Raw genomic sequence first — 13,259 nt, forward strand, 5'->3', positions numbered from 1 at the left:
CCGTTGCCGAGCAGTGGGAGACATTCAGCGCAACCGCCCACAAGGATCATAACCACGTCACCCAACATCTGCTTCTCCCCGGCTCACGATGACTGCGTTCCTTGCATGCCACGTCCTGGCTGAACGCCACTAGCGGGCAGGAAAGCTAAGCCTCGATAGAAACCAACTCCATGCCGCCATTCTCGACTCGCAGCGCAATACTTCCCGGCGTCCATCTTGCAATCAAGGACTGGGTTTCCGAATGCGCAGGGACCTCCTCGGTGGCGTACCATTGGAACTCGTCATAGCTGTCGTACCGCTAGCGACCACGACGGTTGAGTCGCTTCCTTGCTGCTTCAAGCTCGGCCGTCTGAGCTCGCGCCCTGGCGCACTGATCGCTTCGCCAGTACGCTTTCCTGTTAATGGCCCCGGTGCCTTCTTGGGTGATCGTGACTCTGAGCTTGTCTGATCTGCCTCAGCATTCCCATTTGCATTTTCTATCTCTTCTGGCGAACCTCTCCGTTGAGGGATTGCACTATCCATTCTCTTGCTTCCAGGAAACTTGGTTCCTTGGGTCTTCGCCGAGGGGGTTGCCGCTCGCTCAGCCGTTTCTCTGTCTCTGGGAATTTCTGGAGCTGGCGTCGGCGTCGGCGTGGCTGGCGGAGTGTCAGCTGGTGTCGACATGGCGCTGGCGTTCTTCGGCTTTGCAGTTCGTCGTCGAGGCTTTTGAGAGCGCGATATGCCCTCGTTCTCCTTGTTGGTTGTCCCATCTGCACTCAGGAGCTCCTTGTTCCGCGGTCTCTTGTCTAGCCCTTTAAGCTTCCAGAAACGCCACTTCTTGAACATGGCGAAACTTCGGATGGGATTCTCATTTTGCAGCAGCTTGTTTTTCCAATGCTCTGCCTTGACGGGATCTGGATTGAGCCACAAGTGGTCTTCTCTGACCGCTTCGTGCAACTCTGCGTTCGTCCAACTATGATCGTACTTGTCCTCTGATGACAAATCTCGCCAGTGTACTTTGGATGAGGTGGCCGCTTTGGTGGGAGCTTCGGGTGCAGGCGTGCCAGCTACGGTCGCTTCTTGGTCCTTAGCTGCTCTTTCCTTGGCTTTGGTATATTGATTCGGGTGCTTTGGTCGTGGCTGCTCTTGACCATCGATGGGTGGGCCGACTTTCTGACGTTTTGAGCCGGGTGTGTCTTCCCGGCTGTCGCCTCCAGAAGGGCTGCCTCGCTTCCGACCGCGGGGCGTCGAAGCTGCTGAAGGATCCTCGGACACGTCGCGAGTGGTTGGAACCTTCTTGCCGTCGAAGCGTGTTCTGGTCAACCGCTTGTTGACCGCCTTGTCTGGAGTTTCACCTTGGTGAGCATCACTGCCTTCGGGAGACACAGGTCGAGCAATCTCGCCGTTCGCATCAACATTGCGCTTGACATATGTGATGTTGTACTCGTCATGGTGGACTTGTTGTCTCGGAATCAGTCGGCGGCCAGTGCTGTCAACAACCGGTTCCCACCCGTCGATGTTATTGGGATCCCGGGCTTTGGCGAGCATGGCCTTGTACTCGCGTTCCTTGGGAACAAAGCCGCCTTGTTCAAATGGCTCTTGAAACAAGCGGACGTCTTGCTTTTCGCGATCGCTCAGGTCGTCTGCGGATCTGAGGCCAGGGATACCAGCATGGAGCAAGGCAGGGCGATGGCCATCGTATTTGTAGCCGTACAACGCAGCCTCCTGCCTTTCCTGGAACTCGTCTGGTGCTGGTAGCGTTTGAAGATGTCTTTGACTAGGCCTGCCTCTGATTGCCGCGATCTGGGTCTCAATCTCGAGGTATTCGTCTTGGGCGACTTTCATGGCGATTTGATTATTTGAGCTTGCAGCGAATAGCTGTTGATGGTCCAGTTTGGCGAGATTCAAAATGAAAGCCTGGGGATCGGTGAGTGGTCGCCATCCCTCATCGTTGAGCTCCTCAGAACTGTAGAGAACAGGCCGGCTAGAAGTTTCGCCAAATGCGGAGTGCCAGAGAGAGTCGATCTCCATGGCCCCCAGAACTCCGGTCTGTAGATCAAGAGAGCCTATGTCGAATTGTCCCTCGTGCAATTGGAGCGGAGATGAGGTTGTGAGAATGGTGCTTGGTGGTCAGATGAGAGAGAAGGGGTCGCGTGCGGCAAGAAGTAAAAGCTGGCAGAAGAAAGGCAGTGCCTGTACAATTCCTAGCGCGCACAAATATCCAATCACAATGCTGCGCGCCAACCAGGCAGGTGGCTATTGTTCCTGTTATTCAAGTGAAGAACAGAACAATCTGAATGAAATCATGGCATCCAAGGTGCGGCAGCGTATGCTGAGATGGCTGAGAATGGGCTTACAGAATGAGCAGTTAGTGGTTCCTGCCCGCCAATGACAGCGCAAATTCCGCCGGGAATTCAACCAATCAGAATTTGAAGGTTTTGGGTGGTGTGCACAATTTCCAACACGCGCAGGTGCAGGTCCGTGCCGGGTCACGTGTCACCAACCCATCAAAGGCGTCGAGGGCATCTTTTGAAGAGACACCGCGAAACAGATCCAACATGGCTGACGCCCAGATTTACATCTGTCGCACTACTTCGTCTATGTGGCTTTTCGTTGTATGCAAGCAGCATGGCCGCCCGATAATTCGCACGGCGCGATCCCGTCGCTCTCGACAACGTCTCGGTGGTCATGTTAGTGCGAACAGGTCATCATGCATCGGCATGCTTCCGCCTGTCCCTCAGTCGCTTCTCGGTGGTCTTCTTCGCCTCGTCGATCCACGTACCATAAGTGCCCTCCTTGATCTTCATCTCGACCACGCCCTTGAGAATCTCGGCCGTGAAGCCGACAAAATTATGTCGCCGCAGCGCGTTCTCAAAATCCCACTGCGCCCGCTTCCGCTGCTCCCGCTCAAGCATTTCACCATCATTAAAATCGTGCGCTTTGACACGGAGGTCCTCACATATGGCCATCAGGTTGAAGTGAACCTCTCCAGGAGGGTATCGCTCAATCCGCCGTTGTAACACAGGAATGATCTTGTCTGGGAACTCATCTGGCGTGCAATCACCGTGTGCTATGGGGTATGGCTGCAGTCCATCAAGCTCATACAGTTTGCCATTATGGCATGTATACCCGATGAAGTGAAAGACGTCGTCGGATGCAGCGCTTGGGTCGCGTGCAGACTCATCGACAAAAGGGCTAGATTTCGCAAAGCTGTTGTGCACCGTGCGGATCATCTCTGAGTTGGACAGCGATTCGCCCCTCAACCCTGCATCGAAGCCCGTCGTGAAGTCCTTGAACTCTTGTAGTGATGGCCCAATATCAATTGCGTCTCCTCCAGCTGATGTGCTCGATGTGTCATTGTTCAGCACTACGGAGAGAACAGCTTGCGTGCCACAGGCGTTTTGAATAGTCTGCGCCGCGAAGAAGAGCCCGTCCTCCTCGACTGCGCTTGTGTCGTATGTGCCATCCTGCGGCGCGGCTCTGCTCTCAGACGATGATCCGATCCACTTGAAGAGGAATATCACGCCATATACAGGACTGTCGCCGGTAACACAGATGTCAGCATCGCAGAATTATCTCGTTCGGGGCCGATGTGGAGTCTTGCGCGACCTTCTCGTTACCTCAAAGCCCGTATCGAATCAGCGTCCAACGATATTAGCTCTTCACACTGCACTCTCTTGACCCCCAGCTGCTCGATCAAGGAGGTGAATACGCCCTGCGCAGTTGAGGAAGCATGTCAGCAGGGCTCCTGGCTGTCAAATGAGCAGGGAACTGTTGCATGCTTACTTCGTCGGATTCAATCGTGCTCCAGCCACCGCTCGCTGCATCTTCCGCCATATTGATTGCCGAGAGGGAGGATGCGATGGAGGTTGAACGGCACTTCCAATCCTCGTGTCGCCGTTGGTGGATATCGTGAACGCAGTGTCAACCTGCGCTCATCGTCATTCCACTTTTGAGTGGGTCGTCCGAGGCACACGGAGTACTGTGTAGAACCGAGCCAGTCACGCCAGTGGCGTGGAAACACAATGTGATAGACTCAGGTACCCAGTGCGTCCGGCTCCGGCATGACGGGGACTGAAACCCCCGAGTACGTAACCTGAAAAGGCGTCTGGATCCCCCCTAAGAAGGCAGTCTTAACTTGTAGTACTGTGTATCTAGAAGTGAAGCCTTAAGCCTCGGGTTACTCGTACAAGGCGCGGAGAATTCTGGCTCTGCTCTAGCCACTACACAGTAGTCCTTGCACCGCATGAGGATGTCTATTATGCGCAATTATACGTGACCGCCAGGCGCTGCCCGGTTCCACCCTAGTCTACACAGTATATGGATTGATCTTCCCGCCCCAGGTCACCTTTGTTCTGCGAACGCTGACCCATCGAGATCTCTTATCTGGGGCCACGCATCAATGAGTCGCAATGTGAGGCCTTGGCGACGATACACGTGGCTAGGTGCATCGTCGTCTCTTACAGTCCTGAGCTTCCAGCATCTCAATTACACGATCCTCCGGTTGTGCATGATTGCGCGCCACATTAGTGAATACCATCCATGACTACAGTACCAAGGTTGCAGCTGGCCCGCTCGAAACGGACACTGTGTAGGTATGCATGTACCTGTTTCCAGGGTAGGCCCACTCGATGCGACGTCATGCCATCCATGCGAGCCTGGTACTTCTCGACGACAAGCCCTATTGGTCCCTAGCCGCCATTGAAGTTGCGACTGCTACTGCAAGGACCGCACCTCGCCACTTGGTAGATGCAGTCGAATCTGCCCGTGCTTGGACTGGAATGGAAATGCGATGGTTTGGCTGACAAGCCACGGATGTAACGCGACCGCTTCGGCGACATCGACGACTTTCGGGCCCTAGTGGTATGGTTGGATCGGGACGTTCGTATCGGCAGGGCTATGGTCCAGGAACAATCTGACCTTTCCGACTCACCTCCGATGATGCGTATTCAATCAAGCTGTCGGCACTCGCCCCCAGGCAGTAGCCACGGAATACGACCGTAATATGTCACTTCTGGGCCCCGGGCATCTGCCCACCTACTGCCTGAGTCATACACAGCTCCAAGGTCGCAGGCCGAAGGGCAGATGCACCCCTGTTCTCAGGTTACTACTACCCGGCAACAAGGCCTTGCGTAACGAGCCAAGAAGTCGTGCCGAAGACCTGACCGAAAAGGATGTTTTACACACACCTCATAACATCAAGCGACGATGGACAGCGCAGATCAACCACTAGGAAACATGTGACCTGTTCCGTACAAGGGAAATCAAGTCGACGGTGAGCATGTCTGGGGAATAACCAATTATCATGCGCCTCTCTTGCAGCGCAGCTCTCGTCGAGATGTTTCTGTACTGTTAGTACCAGCATTGGTCAGATATACCATCGGAAGACCGCCACCCAGCAGATTCGGGCAATTATGAGATCGTTTGGAAGAAAATACGGGCGCTCAGATTACCTTCTCTGTCATCATGATTATTTCTGGGCCGTTCAAATGAGCCGACAGAGTCATCTGCTGCTGACGCGACCACCCAAACACCAAGCTTTTGACAAGAGATCCCGCCATATATAGATTTTCACCAACCTTGTCATCAAAATCATGGACTCCTGGCGAGTGGCCTTGTCTTTTTTTCATTCGTCCAATTTCATGTATCGCTTCCCAACGCCTCGCTAATACCCGTGAATTAGTCTCTGTGGATGATCCGCACCCGTAGTCTCACGTCATCCTCATCGTCGTCATGTGGTCCGGCCTCACTGTTGTCGTTCCTTGCCTTTGTCTTGCTGTGATTGCTGCAGCGTTGGAGACCTGGTCGTCGTAGGAGTCCTGTGTGGAAGAAGAATACTCAGTCGGGGTTCGTCTAAGTCCAGAGTTGTGAAGGAGCGACGAACCGAGTATTCATGTTCAGGCTGCCGTATGGGTTGTACGGTGCTTGAATTTGCCCAAAGTAGTCCATCCTCGACCCTGGCAGCTCGTGGTTGCTCCGCGGATGCTGCGTCGCGGGAGACCCATATACCATTGCCATTGCATGTGGGCTGCCAGATGCGAGACTCCGATCACTCATTGAATGGGTGCGGCCGAGCGATGACACGGATGACATTGATGATTCTCGGCGCGGTTCCCCAGGGCCTAGAGCAGCTTGAAAATAAGCTGATCCCGGCAACGGCAGGATGCCAGGAGCATGGAGGGGTGAGTTGGAATAGTGCGGCGCCATCGATACGTCCGTAGTGGAGATGGGCATCTGGGGCGCGGTGTAGGGACTTCCGTGAGGAGAATAGCGATAGCCCTCGATGCCTTGACCACTCTGGCTGTTGTGCCTTTGCCTCAGCCGGTATGAAGTCATGATCTGTACAGGGACATCTATCAGAGACAATGCCACCTGAATGCTTGTATCTTGAGGTTGTGTGGTTCGTCTTGTCCTGAGCATGTCATGTACTCGCTCAAGTGGGAGTACGGACATGCTTCCAAGATAGGCGCCACCAATATCTGGAAACAACGGCTCGACGGCAAGCGCGCTTGCGTAGAGATGTGAGAGTAAAGTTAGAGGGGCTAGGTCCGATTCGTCTGGGCGCAAAATCAGTGGTGGCAGCCAAAAGATCAGATCTCTGAGTGGCTGTAAGCGGACGAATGCTTGCTCAGGCGCTTGAGTCGACAAGTCCCGCTGTAAGTCTTGAAGGTAATCGACCAAACGTCCCGCATGCTCTGCAAGTTCCTCACTGGTTGAGAGCCGCAACCTCAAGTTGTGAAGGGCTGTAGTGATTTGTTCAACTCGTCGTAGGTCTTCATGAGGGATCGACAACTGCGCGTGAGGCATAGTTGGAGTTGCGGGAGTCCTAGCTCGAGCTACTGTCCTCTGGTTTTCTAAATACCGAGCCAGGTCGGATTCGTGTATCCACTGCCGCATGGCACTCATGACCTGTACGTTGTCAACACCCTTCGCATCAATCCTAGGTTTCGTGTACGTACGGTTGATAGCCCCTGCTGCAGGGAGGCCCAGCCCCGCCTGTCTCTCGTTAGCATACATAGAGAGGGCGGAGATCATTCTTACCAGTCAGTTGCTTGCCACGACAGAAGAATCGAGGCGGCAAGTATAGCTTCAGAATTCTCCCTGGAGAACGCACCGATGGCTTCATGTAGCCCTTTGAGGGCGACTCCTCGATGGTGGTACGCCAGATTGTCTGTGTCTGGGTTCTTCGTTTGCCACGCGAGATGTGACGCAGATAACGCAAGCAGTGCGCTCATAGCGAAATCATGCGAGAGCGCCGCAGCGATGAGCCTGAGCGCCGCGTTAGCGATCTGGACCCAGATATTAAACACCTCATCTTACGAAGGTGTTTTGAAACCCCACGCCGTGCATGTGCTGTATCCTCGATTATACATGTCTGTTGACAATGTCGTAATGTGGTGGATCAGGCGTAGGTCAATTGTCGAGAATCGCGTCCAATACACCCTGTCTGGCACTTGAAGCTCCTGTAGAGGAGATTCGCCCGACATGCGCCAGTTGTCAAGGCGCCGCTGGAGTTCGGGACCCATCAGGAGGTCGGGTGGTTTGGCGCCTTTCAGAGGTTCCTCACCGGCTGCTGGCATATCCATGTAGTCGCAACGGCAGTTGTGCTTCGTACAGTTCCGACATTGGGGGAAGTTCTCGTCACAGCGTATATGTCGCCGCTTGCAAGTTTTGCATCCCTTTCTCGACTTGGTGTGGCTCTTGCGAGGTGGGCCACCACCGGGTCCAGCCATTCTCCGAGCCAGCTTGAACAGCCCTGTGTTGATTCAAATCTTGCACTTCTAGCCTTGTTTGTCCCGGTACCGAATATTCCTTGCGGCTGCTTCTCACGAAAGCTCGAGAAGGGAGGAGCTTTACCCCACGAAGAGCTGCCCTGCGCTTTCCCGAAAGAGAAGGGATGATTATATTTTGGAACCACCTTTGCTACATTCAGAGACGTTGGTGTATGCTGTAGTCGCAAAAGGCAGTGCCGATCTGGACTCTGAAGGGGAGCCCTCGTATTAATGAATAAGGCTGAAATAGATACCGACCCCACAGGACAAGAGTGGGCTGAGAAACCCGAGAGCAACAGGCACGGGATTCAAAAGGCGAGAAGAGTATTGAAGAGCAAATGAACCGTATAACCACAGCCCCGGTTCGAGTCCCTTCATCCACGGGCCCAATCGTCAGCAGGAAGAAAGTATGGAGTGTGTCATAATAGACGCAAGTGTGGTGAGCCGGTGACATGGGGGTGGAGGGATAAGAAAAAGACTTGGGTTGCCACGAGGTCCCATTGTCGGTCAAGTACGAATGCGAGGCCTGAAATAGGATCATGACACGATATGCATTCCGGCTGGAAACAAATCGTGATCAAGCTACTGCATAGCCTGGGAGGGGCATTTGGAGGAAAAGCGACAGGCGACGGAAAAGCAACAACTCAGCCTCGATGCGGCGGCGGCATCTTCCACGCCCTTGTCTTTGCTTTGACGGTTGAGAACGTGTCTGGTTGGGGCAAGAGCTGCTTCCCAGCGCAAGTGTAGGTCGAGTAGAAGCGAAAGTCCAGCTGGAGTGGCTGCGGCGTCTGAAACGGTGGAGGGAATGAGAGGCTGCCCGCGCGTTGCCGTGCCCTATGGCATTCCGTGGGCTTGGCCTAAAGTGACTAGGAGCGCCTTGGTAGTTTTTCTCACCCACCACCCATCCTGCTTGACAGAAGCGCTGTGGGAAACTAGGCGCAGGGGATCAAGATGGCATCGAATCATTTTCGGAACGTGTCTGACGGAGCTGCCATGCTCGCCGAGGTCTAGCGCGGACGAGGTAGGATAACGTTCGCAGGCGGCGATCTGACATGGTCAGAGAACCGAAGCTTTGGATTCGGAATGAGATGAGCATGGTCATGGCTATGAGGACTAGTCAGTCCAGACCACGCGAAATCGAATATCCTGGACATCTCTCAGTCTACCACAGTAACCTCTGTGGCACGTCTGACATGCACCTAGTACTTGAACAGGACAATCTCGGCTTCTGGTGGCCCATACTTTGGCTGGAGGAGATGACCGAGCAGGGCATCAGCCTGACAATAGAAAAGGGCGGGGACATGGGGTCTGCAAGAGTGGGTAAGGTAAAGACGGGTGGATTTCGGAGGGTATCGGCCACATGCAGCCCTGTCGAGCGTGGCATCGCATGCTTGTCAGGTCAAGGTGAGCACAGTGTGAAAAGACAGAAGAGGCAGAGACCAACCAGACGGGAAACTGGGTGAGTCAATGCCAAGCCCCAGCTGAACGCCTCGTGGCCTTTTTCGTCCTGCAGCAACTAGCGACTTCCAGTGGCTGGCGCGACTCAAAGGGGCTGCTGCTGCACAGAGAAGAATGTGATTGGTCTGTGAAGCGCAGCAAAAGCACTTAACTTTTGGAGCTTTCTGGTAGTCGGTTGCGGTCCCCTGCAGCAGCCGATTGAACCACTGAAAGCATTGCTGCAAGCTATCTCCTGATTGCAGTAACCAGGATTATCTGAGTTTACTTCGATTGATATGTCAGAAGCCGGTCAGGCAATTCCGAAGGAAGGGCTGATGACATCGGTATCATCGTGATCTGTTGGGAAGTACCTACCGCACCGTCGACTCTCAGATCCGTAATGAGGATACACACATTCAGAGGTTGTAATCGTGCGCCTGATCTAGAGCCCGAGAACTTGGAGCAAGCATCCCTGAGGCGGGGTAGTCGAACCTTTACATCCACAACAATCACCGTTTGTCTTTCCCTGCACTTGGGGTTGCGGCTCCTTTGCGGTATCATCATGCGACTTTTGTCAAGCATTTCTACGCGAGTTTTCGGTGGCTATACTCCGCATCGTACGCGCTATCTGCATTGATCGTCCCATTGACGTCGACTCACGGTGTGACTCTTGAAGCGAACCAAACGGCGTGAGGCTTGTCAGTTTCATGTTGGATTCCCGCGCATGGCGTCTGCCCATGGCTGCTTTGATCAAGCAGGCTGCAGAGTTACGATACCATTTGCGGACAGAGGGGGGTTGCTGTTGTTGGGTTAGACTGTGAATGGAGCTGCAGATGCGCGGGGTTCAAATCCATAGGACCCAGCAGCTAACGGTGACCAAGTTTGCCGGATTTCTGGGAGGCAGCACAGAGCCATGTGGGCACCCCTGTCTTCTCGCTTGCACGAGAATCTGGACAGGTCTGTGGTCCCCACTGGACGCCCCGTTAAGGTGGTTTTGGAAAGGTCAACCTTGGAAGGGCCAGGAAGGCCGCGAATGTTTCGCACCTTTTGCTCTTCGCTTAAGCTCTCCAGATCGTCGCCGATCACAAGCTCTATCGCGATCAATTTCTTATGGATGACAGACCTGTGAAAGCTGGAAGAGCTGTAGGGGGTTATGGCAATAATATCACCTAATGTCAGTCTTAGTGGTATCTATAGGCACGTGGTCCGGGAAATCAGATTACGTCACGGGGCACTGTCCGCCGGTGAGATTGATAACCGGTGTCCTAGGCTGGTTGCAAAAGAAGTCGGGAAAACGGTCCAGGAACTGGGAGTGGCTTCAAGAAGACGTTTGAGCAACGCCTGCGCATAATGTGCGTGTCGAGCCAGCCACGAGATGCTGCTTGGCTGAATCCCAATCATCCCTCGACGCCAGCCTCTGAGCATGTCAGGCAATCCAGGATACAAGGAGTTGCTAAGGCCTGCAAGCAAGAGCCAAGTGATGTCTGTGCCCGAAGAAAATGGGGGTGAACATGGCAGCCAGCCTCTTCCTGGGACTTCGAACACTCCAGATGATCAAGCATGCACTTTAGTGAAATATCAGCCTCCGGGGCTGAACACCTAATGTGCTACCAGTTAAAGAGTTGCGGCAACCTATGATTACCTCGTCATCTACTCCGTACCATGATGGCTTTTGCTTGCTAGGGCTACGCGGGGGCTCACCTTCTGACTGGGAGCAGCCGCAGCTGCTGCTATTCCCCCCCTCGACTGCACCAGTGCCAATTGAGCTGGACATTCCCGCATTTGTTGATGCCCATGCAGGGACTGTGTCGAGGTCAATGCATAGCTCCTTTGCTAAGTCAACAATCTGCACCTGTGTATGACGAAAACGTCATTTTCAGGGGGGGAGGATGACCGGGTTGTGCTACGTCCAGAGGCCAAGGCAGGCATCCTCCGGTACCTCCTCATACAGCCCCAGTTAGGGATGGCCCCCAGGAGAACCTCGGAAGGACGGCGGTTGTGACATTCATACCTACCCTGACTGGTTGGGTCAGGTGGTGTTGTTATTTTCCCTGCAGCACCCAGCACAGCCTCTTAAGATCCGTTGCTCTGCATTCATCTGGGCAGGAAGGGCGTCAGCCCTGGGAACTTCCGTATGCTTGCCAAGCCAATAAAACTCTGGCTCACCATTGCGGAGAGGATTGTACGCCGGAAGGTGAGATTCCACCTCCACGGGGCCCAATAGCGCATTACTAACTGTCCTTACCAAACGGAGTAGACTCATCGATAATGGTGGCAGTAATCCACCCGTGCCAGGTTTTTCATCACTGCTTGGGCATTGCATCTCTTTATTTCCAGTCTTCCAGCTGGACAGACCAAGGAAGAAGTGAGAGAAACCCATTGGGAACAAAGGCTCAGTTTTCAAGTCGCCAAACACCGGTTTCACGGCCGCCTGAATTGCAAGGGAGCAGGCCTATGTCCTAGGCGAGCTGTTCATGGTATCATTGCAATGCTTATTGGTTTATGAGAGCTGCTCGCGGTTCCCATCATCTGCAGAAGTATGCAGCACACAGCGCCGGTTTGTGCGTGCAGGAAATCCTCCAGTTGTCGCCCGACTGAAAAGCCCCAGCAAGGATGCTCTCTTTACATCACCACACCACTGTTGCTCGCAATTCTGGGCCACAGCTCAGCCGCCTCCTTTCCGACCGGTCCCGTGATAGCGCTGCCCTTCATTTCGCCTTTCGGGTTTACGATGACGCCAGCGTTGTCTTCGAAATAGAGGTAGATTCCGTCCGGCCGTCTCCAAGGTTTTGATTGTCTGACCACGACAGCGGGCATGACTGATAGGGAAACGGTCAGTCACTCGCGCGGCCCCCCTTCCAGATTGTACCTACCTTTCTTTCTCAACTCTGGCTTTCCTTTCTTGACCGTGGCCATGACCATATCTCCGACACCGGCGGCGGGTAATCTGTTCAATCGAGCACCGATGCCCTTGACTGAAATGATGTAGAGATTGCGAGCACCCGAGTTGTCTGCGCAAGACATGACGGCTCCGCTGTGGCCATCCGTTAGCATCTTTCTCTCGTCCACCTCCACTAAGTAAAAGAGCTGGCTCCATCAACGCCATCGAGTTCCTGTTACCATCCCATCATACTCGACATATTCGGCCGGTTGACAGGAGTGGGCTGATCGCATTGAGCGTAGGGAAAACGTACACAGGGAGACCGAGGGTCATCTTGAGCTTGTTGCCAGAGGCACCACCGCGACTATCCGTATGTTAGCCTTGTTCCTTCCTCTCCAGCGAAGCTATCAAAGCGCAAAACGTACCCTCGTTTCGACATTTTGACGGTGTTGTGGTTGAGTCCTTAACGCAGCTGTGCCGTGGAGGAAGATGTAGCCAACCTCAAATTGGGGATCGCAAAAATCAGCGTGCGGCGCCGCATGACAGCCGCCAAGAGTTCGGCTTGGCATCTCGTGCCCCACTTTAATCGTTAACAGCACCGAGAGCAGCACTTAGAATCGTTGCGACTGAGGCTCAATGTCTCAGTGCATGCCGGTCTACTTCACTAGTATTCATTCCGTTTCTTATTCTTCACGGTGTATGATGGACCACACCTATAACGTGTTTGCAAGCATCTATCTGACGAGAGGGGCGGTAGCCCATCTCGAGAATACCCAGACGGTAAATAGCTGCAGTGACTGAGCGGTTACTATTCGCCGGCATCGGTGTCCCTTCGCGGGCAAGCTAGCTATGATCCAGATCAGATTTACGCTCTGACCTGAAAGCATGACTTGGTGCGAGCTCGGCACATCACTCTACATGCCCCGAAGAGCTGGGTGCCGACCTCGCGCGTTGACACGTCCCCACTGATCTGTACTTGGTATATTGACCGTTTGGTGCCCGGTGTCTCATGGCGATCGAAGAACTCTGGCTCGCACTGCGATCAGGTGAGACACGCGCTGTGGAGATTTGCTGGTCAAGCACCAGTTGCTCCGTCCATTACCCGTCCATTCTCCTCCACCCATTGATTCACATGTTGTTGACTATGCTAGAGTCAGAGGAGCTAGGCAAGAAGTGTTCGACAAGGCTCG

General features: G+C 53.9%; 4 protein-coding genes across 4 annotated transcripts; all 4 read right to left on the reverse strand.

Moving 5' to 3' along the window:
• Positions 1-222: 222 nt before the first annotated feature.
• On the reverse strand, positions 223-2,010 carry A1O7_08062 (uncharacterized protein; the record flags this gene model as incomplete). Its single annotated transcript, XM_007762057.1, has 1 exon — positions 223-2,010. The coding sequence occupies one exon, from the start codon at positions 2,008-2,010 to the stop codon at positions 223-225; it is 1,788 nt and encodes a 595-aa protein (XP_007760247.1).
• Positions 2,011-2,687: 677 nt separating this feature from the next.
• On the reverse strand, positions 2,688-3,816 carry A1O7_08063 (ubiquitin carboxyl-terminal hydrolase L5; the record flags this gene model as incomplete). Its single annotated transcript, XM_007762058.1, has 3 exons — positions 2,688-3,516; positions 3,600-3,694; positions 3,766-3,816. The coding sequence occupies 3 exons, from the start codon at positions 3,814-3,816 to the stop codon at positions 2,688-2,690; spliced, it is 975 nt and encodes a 324-aa protein (XP_007760248.1).
• Positions 3,817-5,832: 2,016 nt separating this feature from the next.
• A1O7_08064 (uncharacterized protein) lies at positions 5,833-7,712 on the reverse strand (the record flags this gene model as incomplete). Its single annotated transcript, XM_007762059.1, has 4 exons — positions 5,833-6,888; positions 6,939-6,975; positions 7,021-7,248; positions 7,300-7,712. The coding sequence occupies 4 exons, from the start codon at positions 7,710-7,712 to the stop codon at positions 5,833-5,835; spliced, it is 1,734 nt and encodes a 577-aa protein (XP_007760249.1).
• Positions 7,713-11,810: 4,098 nt separating this feature from the next.
• A1O7_08065 (60S ribosomal protein L23) lies at positions 11,811-12,212 on the reverse strand (the record flags this gene model as incomplete). Its single annotated transcript, XM_007762060.1, has 2 exons — positions 11,811-12,007; positions 12,062-12,212. The coding sequence occupies 2 exons, from the start codon at positions 12,210-12,212 to the stop codon at positions 11,811-11,813; spliced, it is 348 nt and encodes a 115-aa protein (XP_007760250.1).
• Positions 12,213-13,259: the final 1,047 nt, after the last annotated feature.

Source organism: Cladophialophora yegresii (genome assembly GCF_000585515.1).
Source record: "Cladophialophora yegresii CBS 114405 chromosome Unknown aczIN-supercont1.6, whole genome shotgun sequence".
Classification (NCBI taxonomy): Eukaryota; Fungi; Ascomycota; class Eurotiomycetes; order Chaetothyriales; family Herpotrichiellaceae; genus Cladophialophora; species Cladophialophora yegresii.